The sequence below is a fragment of the Balearica regulorum genome, chromosome 1 (assembly GCF_011004875.1).
Source record: "Balearica regulorum gibbericeps isolate bBalReg1 chromosome 1, bBalReg1.pri, whole genome shotgun sequence".
Taxonomy (NCBI): Eukaryota; Metazoa; Chordata; class Aves; order Gruiformes; family Gruidae; genus Balearica; species Balearica regulorum.
In genome coordinates this window covers 188,185,821-188,198,477 of record NC_046184.1, presented here as the reverse complement: position 1 = coordinate 188,198,477, position 12,657 = coordinate 188,185,821, and the positions used below count along the sequence as shown (strand labels likewise).

Below are 12,657 nucleotides of genomic sequence, written 5' to 3'. Positions count from 1 at the left end.
TGAAACTTTTAAAACATTTCCAATGAATTTAATGAATACAGGAGATACTCACTTTGCATGGTAATCAGTTGCTGGCTTGAGATCATTTACAGTAACTTTATTTTCTTCTCCACTGGAAAAAGATATGATTTGTTTTATGAGACTGTTTCAGAATCATTTATAAAAAGATGCATATCATCTAACCCATCCACTTAACAATCTTAAGAAATACATTTGCTAACAGTTTGTTTCTGTTGCTAAATATAGTAAAATAAAAATGCATTTATCTTTGAATTTTATAGGATTCCTATTCTTTTGCCCTGGTGGTTTGTTGTTGTTGAGGGGTTTTTTTGTCCTGTTTGTTTGGGTTTTTCTTTTTAAGAATAATTATTTTCCTCTTTACTCAGTAAGATCAGCTGCATGAGTACACATGTATTTTATTACCCAAAAAATGCTGAAGTACTGGCGCCTTTAGAAGCTCAGTTCAGCCTTGCAAAACCAATTATCTAAAACCGTAAATGACTGCATATACCTACTTGTTAGAGCCCAGTAAACAGAAAAGGCACCTCAGTGACATCTAGTAGTCTGCTTTTACAGACATCAGCTTATGTCAACAAAGCTCATTTCTTTTCCTCTGAGCTTCTAGGACAAGAATATTCAACTGGCGATTCATGTACTGCTTCTAAGAAATCCATGGAAGGAGACTAAGATAAACTGGCTAAATACAAGGATTTATATTACAGAGCTCTACAGCCTTAAGGGTAAATTTTCTGTTATATTTCTCCAAGTTGCGAAAAACTGATTGAAAACCATTGTATTAAGAATGAAACAATTGAAGAGTTTTGTTTGTTTTGCTGCTGCTAGAGTTGTGCTCTGTGTGACTCTACTTACTTTATTTCATATCTCAAGACTGTCTCTTACCAAGAGCATTTTCAGGGAAGGGAGGGATAACCTTACTGGGAGCAGAAGCATGGCCTGAAGTAAATAACTACAAATACAATTTGTATTTCTCACTATTTGTATATCTCACTAATTGAGAACTCACAGTTTCCAGTGCAGCTGGCTGAAATACAGCTAAGTGATATTAAAACTTGCTTCCAACATGTAAGAACTAAGTTTTTAAATTCTAACTGATGACAGAGACTTCAGTAATAAAAACAGAACCAATTCTACTGAAAAAAAAAAGTAGTTTGTCTCAAAAAAGAAGTTGCACAGAACTACTAATTACTTAAATCTCTGGACAACAGGCAGATTTTTAATGAGGTTTTAAACCACATAATTCAATGCAACAGCAATTAAATAACAACAATGAACACCTACATGTATACAGTTTTGTACTTTCCATCTTTTCCGGTATTTGAAATCATTACTTCGTAAGTATAAACATCTGGTATGTCATTCTTGTCAGCATCTTCTCTGGTATCACTGGATGGAGGGGACCACATAAGCAGTGCTGTTCTTGCCTGAATGTCTGATACCTGTAGAAATACAACTTTGAGACCTCTGCTTTTTAAATGTTATTGTATAGAAATGCTGCTTTGCCACGTAGGACAAAATAAAAGAGAAGAAAATCACATAGTATTGTCATATCAGAGAATTTACACTTATCTAATAGCTACTAATTAGTTTTTACAGATGAAATCAAGCTGGAAAGCTAGGAAATGCCATGAGAAAACTGCAATCTTAGCGCCCAGGGCTGAGTGCAAACAAACTTTTAAGTAACAAATGCCACCTAGTGGGCTACAGAAAAATGACTGTATCATTTATGAAGCACAAGAGATGGCAAGCATATATTGTGAATCAGTCGTTTTATTAAATGACAATATTTCAGACTTTTTTTTTTTTTACATGACTAGTCCTACGATTTTTTTTAATACCTTCTTGCTGACTTGGTTTTCATATTAAATACATAGAAGCTCAGGAATTTCTCCAAAATGACTGGCATTACTGTAGCAGGTACATAAAGAAACTCTGCTTTGGGCATTTAATTATGACTGTGACAAGTAGACTCTCCCATTAGATTAGAACCTATCTGGTTAACTACCCCAGCAAACGGTTTTTCATCAGGATATTGATAGGGATACAACTACCTGAGGCTCTAATCTAGTACTCTGTTAGTGAACAGAATGTTACAACATAAAACATACTTCGAGCTCGGGCGCTTGTGATGAAGGCATGCTCACGAGGTCCATATATATATATTTATGTATCTCTCTATATAGGCAACATCTTAAAGAATTCCTGTGGTGGTGCTTGCCTGCGCAGCCCACCCTTTGCAGAAAGGCCTGGATAACAACAGTTGGTGGGACAGAAATACGACCATAAACAGTGTGCGTGAATGCGACACCTCCAACTGCCTGAGAAGCGTTTCCCCAACAGACTCATTGTGGTAAAGGTGGTGACCCTTGGGTGGATTACATGGTAACCAAGGAATCAGAGACAGACTTCAGGAATGAAGAAGGGATCAGCTTCAGAAGTACAAAAACAGCATGAAAATTCGTACCAGGGATAAAAGATGCTGGAGTGGAACAGGGCAATGATCAAAACCTGGCCTGACAGTGCGAGAAATTGCCCTGCCACCACTGCCGCCTCTATCCAGGCCTGATGGATGCCATGAGTAGCCGCACTCCAGCCAGAGCGACAGCAGTTTGGGGTGCAACAGGCAGGGACCCACAGCTCAGGTGGGCACACGTGACCTGGTGGAGAGCTTTCTTCATGGCCTGTGGCTTAGCAGATTGTAGGGAGCAACAGATTTTAGGGAATAACGCAGTTACATGCAAAGCTAAAGCACCCACATCTCCCAAAAGAGATGTGCAGTTAGGGGCGCCCACACTCGCAGAAGAGTGGGTGCTGCTTGAAACCCACATGTGCTGCAAGGGGCTGGGGATGTTTGTATTTCTGTAGGTGAGTGCACACGTGTGTACATGTGACTATGAATTTTTAAGATCTCTTACAGAAAGAAGTCTAGAAATTTGTGGGTGTTTATTAATATCGCATATGTCTGCTATTGCAGTTTATTATGTTGCACCCACCTACTATTTCCAGTCATTTCATAAGAGAACTGAAAACGCATTTCATTACATGAAATGACTAGTTTTACAATATGACTGTAATATATATCTATTTTGGGAATAATTGCTTTTGGAAATCTATTACCATAGTATCAGAATCAAAATGCTATCTTCACAACTGCTGCTCTTAAATTGCTATAGTCTACTGAACTAAAACCCTGTACAGGCCAACTTCAAGAATGAAGCAGAGAGGGGATGACTTACTGATAACAGACAGAAAGGAGGAAAAATCAAAGATGATGAGCCTCAATGTCTTGGAAATAATGTCACTAAGCCTCTATGTACTAACAGGACTATACATCATATTCCAAAAGGGATCAAATGCTAGTAAGATTACCCACTGAAGATCTTGGAAACACAATTCAAAGTTTGGTAAGAGAAACTCCACTATAATCTTGATGAAGTTACAAACTACACTAACTACAACCACCTCAGTACATTTCTGGAAGTCTTTGGAGTTGTGAGAAGCATCTGAGGTGGTAACATCTCCCTCTCAGAGAATCTTAATCCCTCCGTCTGGGGTTGCAGAAGGCAGCAGTGGATACTGAAGGAAACAAGCGTAGGTTCCTGGAGGACCTACTATGCTCCAGGAGTACTAGGGTCCACTGTAAGATGATCTATTCCTATATTTAGCTACCTTAACAGTTGAAAAATTTTTCCTAATGCCTAGGCAGTATCTTTCTTAGTACCAGCTAAGCCTACTAATCCTAGCCACAATGGAGTCAAACACTACATCTTCTCTTCCTTTCTGCAGTTGTTTCTTATGTATTTGAAGACTGTTAGCATTTGTCTCCTCTCACTTATCTAAATTTCTCATCATTCTCACTGTTCTCCTTATCTCCTGCTGTTTCATTACCTTAGTGTTTTGCCCAGAACTGCACGTAACATCCCATCTAACATTTTACTAATGCCAAACAGCGTTATACACTTGACAGATGACATTTCTCTTCCTACACCTTAGTCTATCTTCTTTTACACCGGAGAAGTAATGCGATTGGTATGAGTGAAAGGTGGCATTACATCTTATTGGAACATCAAAAGATTAGAGGTTGCAACTGTTCAGTACAAGAGAGAGCAGAAAGAGTGGGAGGGAGATCAAAGACAACATTACAGACTACAGTGTAACAGACAACTCGCAGGACTTTGACTAGTAAAACTAAACCCATAGCATTAGTGTAAATCGTTATATACCAACAATTGTCAACAGAGAACAGAGTGAAATGTTTTTTAAGCCTCTGACGGGATGAAAAATTGTTAGTCTGAGTTAATCCCCAAGGGCAACGTTTGTTGGTCAACTCACGTAAACCTTACATAAGGCTTCTAAAATAACAGACGACAAGTGTTAACACAGTAACACAAACACAATGAAGCTGTATTATGCACCAAGCTAAAAAGCAGGGACTATGTAGGTTGTTCTGGTTGTTTTACTTTGTGTAAAGAGTATGTCACTAAAGAATATTACGAAGAGCTGAAGTTTTGCTGCGGCCAATTTGCCAAAGCTTAAAAGCAACAGTCAGTGGAACTGAACATGATCAGAAATGCAAAATGAAAAGTATTCACAGAAGCTGGGAATTAAGGACATCCTAACGGTGCATAAAAAGCTGCAGTGTACAAAAATGGTATAAATTCTCTATACATACACATGCACAAATACCCATATGGGGAAAAGAAATGTTAGCCAATAAGCTACAATTTAACAGAATTTACCAGATAAAAGATTAAATGAAACAAAACCAATTAAGAAGATTAAGGACAAAAGATATACCCCCCCCCCAAAAAAAACCAAACAAACCAACCCCACCCCACCCCCCAAAAGAAAGAAAACTTATCAGGAAAGATCCAAGTCAGGCACTGCTCTGTTACTGGTGGATGTAGTTACAGTTAAAACTGTAAAACATTATTTGTGTCCTGCATTTGCAATGAGGCAGAAATCTGTATCCATCTTATGTAGCCCTGCTGTGGGACTAGAAAATTTACAACCTACATTAAAGGCTCTGGGCCCAGTAAATTGTGCCCAGTGAAACTGAGGGGTCTGCCATAAACCAGGTGGTCAAATCAGGTTAAACCACTGGTTCCCTGCCAGTGATGTACACTCACATTAAACCAAGAAGTTGCAAGAAGCCAAGACTGAACTAGTAAGCCCTGCTAAGGAGCACAGGTGGGTGAACTACTTAGGGAGTAAGAGGGAGATATCTGAGGGCCAAGGAGAATGGGCTCGTGGGCAGAAGAACAGAACAAGAGGTACAACACTACCTCTTTGGCAGGGATAATCATTGGAAATGATTTCCAGCCCTGTCCCTCATACACCTGAATCCCACTGAAGGTGCTCCCTTCTTCCTTTCTGCAACCCCAGAGAATGGGGGCGGGGGACTGTGGGGTCCCCAGAAATACAGCTCAGGCATGAGGGGTCAGTAATCAAAGAGAGGCAGTAGGAGAGGGACTGAGTAATACCAAAGTGTTTCTTCTGGACCTACACTCTATATGATGTTACGTATTTCGTAAGTTCTGGAGCTTTTCAGTAAATTCACATACAGGTGTATGAGTATTTTCAACCACTCAATTGCTAGAAAAAACATTAAAAAAAATCACACCTGCAAGCACTGACAAGAGAGAATCAGAAAATGTAATTTAAGTCCTTTTCAACTCATAAAACATTTGGTACTGCTTTTCAGATTCAACTTCCAGCTAAGAGAATGATTCTTAAAGACAAGTCTAACTTCAGCTATATTCCTCCTTTCAAGACTATTAATAAGGGACAAAAGTATTAAAAGATTAAGAACTGCTAAAATGAAGATTTCTTACAAAAAACTTCTATCTATTGTGTACAGGCACCATGGCAATCTTAGATTACATCAGCATATACTATTTTAACACAAAACTCCAAGTTCACATGACGCAAGCATATGACAGTAATTACTCATTTCTTCACTAAGAAACAATTATTCAATATTGTCTTTTATCCTGGATGTTGAATAATGTCCCAATACTTGACTTTCTGAACACTCGACAGAGCTCTGTTATGGAAAAGAATTACTAAAATTTCAGGAATTCCTGTCGGTTCTCAAGCACACAAAACACTAGCATATTTTCCAAAAACCTCTGCAATACAAGGAGGAAAGAAGTATTTCTGAAGAATAAAGATTAAGATCAGAAGAATCTACTATTCTTAGGTGACCCGAGACTCTGGAGTGGCTTTTTCAGAAAACTTGGCATTAGTTACTACTTTGTGTGCTTATTCAAGCAGCTGCAATTGATTTTGGTTGCAGCTATGACCACTCTGTGCTTCTGCAAAGTGGAGTATGATACTTGAGTCAGGTCCTAGCACTGAGGAAACTAAGAGGTGGGGACATCTTCATTAGCAATCCACCTCGTAAAAGTCAATCTCCTCATTAGTTATACTACATATGCCATTTGGATCAAACAAGAGCAGTTTTAGCACATGCGAACTGGACTGCATTCACCGTGACACAAGGTACTTAACTGGTGAGTGAGATGCATCACGCTCTAAAAGCCCACAAGCATACTCAGAACATGCATGAACCACAAAACATGATGCCTTCCCAAGGGATTTACATGCTATATAACCAACCCTCAACTTCTGAGTTCCTGTTGCGTCTCCTTATTAAATACTCAGCCTTCTGCTCCATTCTTTATTTTGCTTTTGCCTTTTCAGGTCCCCTTGTCTTCTCTTTTGCTTGCTTTGTTATTTCGTTAATGGACATGACAGCTGGTGGAGACTCTGCTCAAATGCTGAGGACTCAGCATGGTGCAATCTGCAGAACCACTCCAACTTACATCTGGGTATAGAGAGTTCAAGACCTCTCTAAGTAGAAGGGTCATCTGGTGGCAGTATCACGTTACCAACTTGACTAACACTGCCATGTATGAAAGGATGGGGGATCCATACAGGGAAAAGTTTAAAAAAAAATGCGAAGATGTTCATAAAAACACCTAATGGGAGTCCGGAGACAGCTAAGCTGATGTGCCCCATACTGCACAGAACTGAAAGAGATATGTGAATGAAAGTGCACCATGGAGCCCACCACCTGATTTAGATGTGCATGCCCTCGACCTGAGCATTAAGACATGGGACAGTCCAGGACAGGTCATAGCTTCAGCACTGCTCTGGCCTTTCTGGAGCAAGATATGGTGCAATGGACACTGTACTGGACAGCACCCATACGATCACCTGACCATATAACCACCACCACAGCCAGTATCCAGTACTGCCTGTGCCAGCACTTAAGTTCAACCAGGGATTAGGGTGTTGACAATCCATCAAGAGCAGCATCAATTGTGGCACAATCCCCACAGTGAGTGCTTCAAGCAAAACATTAATCAAAAACTTGCAGATATACTTCTGCTGAGAACTACAAACAGAAGGTGTGACAAAGCACTAATCTCCTGGTTCACTTGTGGGAGGGTGAGGAAAATGTTTCCTTGGAGAAACCGTGGGAGGGTTGCTTCTGATCCTGCAAGGCCTAAGTAGGTAACACAACCTCCCTTTCTCTTATCATGTCACACTCCCCCACGCTGCAACATCAGCTAGTCTTCCACCCACCCACAGCCCTGACAGTCCATTGCCATCGCAAAGCATAAGCCTCTCCAAGTGCTGGAAATTTGGCTTTTTGCCTTGTGTACGCTGACTAGCCTGTAGCAGACTACTACTGCCTGAGCCTGTGATGTCTTTTGAGGTCTGCAAGGAGATCACTTGTAGGCACACAGCTACTTACATTGACATTCGAGTAAGGACATAGAGGGGAGGGGAAAGAGCGTGCTTACCTAGAAGGCATGGATGGTTGAGTGTTGAGGGTGGAAGGAAGTGAAAGAAAACAGTGCTGGCACTCCATTGCTTTTTCACATGTCATTAGCAAGACACCACCTGTTGATCAAACTTCTCACAGTCTCACTCTAACCACCCCAGGAAGCTCAGAGTTCTCACTCCCCTTGGCAATACAGCCACTGACAACGCTCCAGACTTGGATGGCATCGTGTATGCCCTGACCACTGGCAGGGGTCTGTGCACACATCTAGAGAACCGATCCCCCTACTTCCAGTCAGGATAGAAAGGATCCTCACAAAGTTCAGAAGCGCATAGCATGAGATGTGGGAAAGCTGGACTACATTCCAGGTTCTGGATAAAAAATAATGCTATCAAATGTAGACTTACATTCATTTCTTAAATCCATAACCTCTTCCAACCCTTTTTCTCCAGCTTCTCAAAGTCTGGTCCTAATCAACCGTTCTTCATTCCAGTCTCTCTTCCTTGTTTACTCCACCCCAGACTTCAGCCCGTTAGTCTCTCAAAGTTCTGGTATCCTTGTCTCATCAATCTTCATCTTTCTCATGCAGTTTAAGTCTCTTGCTACTACTGCCCTCTATCCCCACTGCTCTCAGTCTTACTAACAAGAGATTCAGACTACCATCACCCTTTTGTTATCAGCCAGCTTGTAAAAATAACAAACAGAAAAGCTATTTGCTCTCCGTCTTGTTCTTCCAGTAGTTCACACCTACTATTCTGTTTGTTCCTGGTCTCATTTTCTCATCTTAGACTCTTCATCTATTTTAGGATCCCTCAAGTCTTGATTGTCCCTTGGACCCGTGCTCCTTATCAGAGCTGTCTCTTCTCCTCTCGCTTCCTTTTTCCCACGCACCCTGATGCCTCTAAGCTTTCTTTTCAGTCCCAGTTTCTTCTCCAAATACCATTTTTATCACCCCTCCCCTAGCTCCAATCACCAAGGTCATCCCGTTAAGTGCTACTGAACTCGATTATCCCAGCAACCATCTACACCACAGCGACAGCTAGGATCAGCTAACTCCTCTCCATTTCTTCACCTCAGCTCTCTCAATCCTTTCTTATAGGATTTGATTCAGACAGCTTCCACCTCCATGCTGCTTAGCCACCAAAGACATGGGCACTGAAGACATGTAAACCCATTCTGATACTGGGACACAGCAGGATGTCTCTATAATTACAATCCTGGCTCAGCCCTTGGAGCACCATAGAATCACAGAATGGTTGAGGTCGGAAGGGACCCCTGGAGGTCATCTGGTCCAAACCCCTTGCTCAAGCAGGATCACCTAAAACCAACTGTCCAGAAACATGTCCAGACAACTTTTCAATATCTCCAAAGAGGGAGTCTCCACAAACTCTCTGGCCCAGCTATGCCAGTGCTCAGTCATCCTCACAGTAAAAAAGTGTTTCCTGATGTTCAGAGCAAACCTCTTGTGTTTCAGTTTGTGCCCACTGCCCTCTGGTTCTGACACTGGGCACACTGAAAACCACCTGCCTCCATCCTCTTTGCAGTTGCCCTGCAGATATCTATAGACATTGATAAGATCCCCCTCAGCCTTCTCTTCTCCAGGCTAAATTGTCCCAGCTCTCTCAGTCTCTCCTCACCAGGCTGTAAAGCAACATATGAAAGAAGAATCAAGACCAGGCACTAAAACCAGGGACAGGCTGTCTAGGATGTGAAGGGGAGAAGGTATGTACCTGATGAATGGCAATGTTGGAAGTCCAATGATCATTCCATCTGACTTTTTTCCTTCTTCACCTTCTTTTCTCTGTATGTCCTTCCTTCCAAAAAAGTTTTCTCTTCTTCATTATTTATGGGAGGGGCGTGTGTGTGTGTGCGTGGCGTGGTAAGCTGAGGACTGACAAAGGATGAAAAGCAGGGTGCCTGATTATGGAGAAAGTAGCTGACTGACTAGACAAACTTACGGCAAGCTCTTCCTGGAGTTCCAGTTGCATGGACTTTTTATAGGTTACAATAGGGAATGCAGACTGGTTTTACTCAGGCAAGCTGGTGGATTGAGGTGCAGATTTTTGGAAAAGCTGTGTAGACCCCCACAGAAAAGTTAGGACCAGGAAAGGTCCAGATCATGAAAGAAAAGAACACAGGCCTGTTCTAAAATGCAAGAAACTGCTGAATTTGGCAATAGTTCTTCAAAGATTCTCTACACAGAGATTATGAATTACAGTTTTTACAAACCGAAAAGAAATTGATTACGTCAGAAGCCCACTGCTGACAGTCACCTTCCTTGGTGAATTTTGTGTCTCTTCCCTGGAGGTGCCAGATATCTTAAAGAGAAATCTGCCATAGTTTTTCTTTACTTTCACATAAGATTTTCCAAAACCTCACCAGGTATCTCTCATGCATAGAGATACCTGGTGTGTGAAATTGTTTCCTGAACAGTTAAAACTAAACAATGCTACAGGAAATTGAGAACAGATTTTACAGTAAGATGACGTTAAGCATAATCATTATGTTACTGGCAATGTTACAAGTTCTTTCTACATATATTTTTCATTATTCTGTTAATACCAAGATTTCACAGAGTAGCCAAGAAGAATAATTCCACATAATAAGTATCAAGACAATTTTAGCTTCATAAATGTTAATATACTAAAAATTACGTTGGTCATTCACATTTCAGTGACTGGAAGTTAAATGAGTTTTCTTTAGTGCGGGAAGTTAAAGACCCTTTAAACTTGGAGAGAGAAAAGGAGGTGTAACTGTATAATAGCAACAGATACATTCTGATTTTATGGAAAGCTTTATTTACTTACCACTGGCTTGGCTATATTAGAAAGAAGTGCTTCAAGTGCTTTTGTTTCTTCATCCTTTTCTTAAAAAACAAAATCAAAGCAAACAAAAAGTACCCATGAATATCGTTCAGTGACTTTACAGTGAAATAGCTCTTAAAATTCAACAACTGCGCCTAAACTAAAACATGTATAAAATAGAACACCTTGCCAACTTGCATTCATTTAGAGCAACATAAAACCAAAAAAGATCCCAAATAAGTTGTTCATATAAAACTATTTCTAAATCTGTTCTATGATTTAATGGAATACAGAAAGCCTGGTTATCTTTTATTAATGTATAACTTTAAACAAACTACTGCTCTAGAGAACTTAAGCTCTTGGCTGAGATATTTCCTATACGTTTCTCTTTGGATGTAGTCAAGTTACAGTACTTTAAATAAATTATTGCACATCATGCGGAGGACTACTGGTAACACTGGTAATGCTTCTAAGGAACCGTTAACATAATTTTCACAACATATATAAGTAACAGCACATTTTATCACCTGTGCCTTGGTAAAGTTAGCTCACAGATAAGCACCAACTAAAAGAAAGTAAACTGAAGCCAAGACAAATGACACTCTGGAACTAGGGACAAGTATTCATTCAAGTTTGGAGCAACAGTTCCCAACTTCTGAATTCAGGTTGTATCTCAAAGGTGTCCCTTGGTACTAAGCTTTCACAACGTATCACCTACACATGTTTTTAAACAGCTTTTAGGTTGAGATTTCCTGGTCTTAGTTAGACATACTTTCTTCACATTCCTTTTGGTTTACAGCAATCTAATATACATTGGCACAAAATCATCACCTCAAAACAAACTTCAATGAGTTGAGAAAATCATGGTTTGTTTCCCTCAGCATCACTAATTGCATCTCTCTAATCTTAGAAAATTGTACTTGGCTGATGACAAGTCTTTGACGTTGTGTTCTGAATCTGAAGTGCTAGGCCAGTGACCTGAAAGCTCCATAATGACACACTGTCAGATCCAACAACGACTGTATGACCAAGACTGAGGGAATTCAGTCCATTTATGAGATCACAAGCTTTCCAGTAAAATAAAGGTATTTAAATAATAAACACACTACATATGGTAATGTCTTAGAAAACATGAACTCACACAGACTAGCGTGAGGACTGGTCAATGATGAAGGACCTTTCAATGATGAGTTGGTAGGGACAGGCATTATATGAGTTTTATATAACAACAGTATCTCTTTTACAAAATAATGTTCTTTAACAAGTTGAATGTAGGTTTCCTGTATCAGACACCTGGTTCTTTCCATGTTTTCTGCAATATCAAGCAGGCCATCAATATTCAGTGATTCCTTAAAATAACTCTGAATGAAGCAGAGATTTTTCTTGAAACAGTGTTATAAAGTATGACTAATAAGATTTGCTCAAATCTATGTGGAGACTTGCATGTCAGTAGTTTTGTTCTCTTAGGCCCATCATTCCAATGCGAGGGGCAGGTTGATTGCCCTTAACTCCATTGTTATGTAAGTCAGGGTAGTTATAGGCTACTACTCAACTTCAAGATTGTCAAAGTGTGGTGTTCTATCTACTAATCTATGCTCAGCCAGACATTGGACTTGCATAATTAATACATACATAGATATATGTATTATTTTTGTTAACACTTACCTTCTACTTCTGTGTCTGTCTGAGAATTGCTTTTTCCTTTACCCAAAGACTTGCTTTTGGTAGAACCTGTGCTTATACCAGCTGCATCCTGTCCTTTTGTAAGTCCATTATGTTCACTTGTAGGAGAAGGACATTTCTGAGGAGATGATGGAGGGCTATTTAACTTATCCTTCTGAGTTCCATGTCGATCTTTTAATTTTTTTTGTAACCTTTCATATGTTTTACTAGACCTTTCGTCTCTAAAGTTGGATCTTCCATGAGCAGGCAGAGTATCTAAATGAAAGTAAAGAAGAAAAAAAATTAAAAATAACCTCTAAGAACAGAATGTAATTAAAAATCTATTTAAAAATGGTATGTGTGTTAAGTGTGTGCTTG

At 39.9% G+C, this 12,657-nt stretch overlaps 1 protein-coding gene across 11 annotated transcripts in view; it reads right to left on the bottom strand.

Moving 5' to 3' along the window:
* FNDC3A (fibronectin type III domain containing 3A) overlaps window positions 1-12,657 on the bottom strand; it is a 126,131-nt gene that overhangs the window by 31,292 nt on the left and 82,182 nt on the right. For all 11 annotated transcript variants that reach the window (XM_075741850.1, XM_075741857.1, XM_075741848.1 and 8 more), the window contains 4 exons: window positions 12,283-12,555; window positions 10,621-10,679; window positions 1,300-1,457; window positions 53-112 (listed from right to left, as the gene is read on the bottom strand). In XM_075741850.1, the coding sequence (XP_075597965.1) occupies window positions 53-112; window positions 1,300-1,457; window positions 10,621-10,679; window positions 12,283-12,555 (550 nt within the window). The remainder of the gene's footprint in view (window positions 1-52; window positions 113-1,299; window positions 1,458-10,620; window positions 10,680-12,282; window positions 12,556-12,657) is intronic.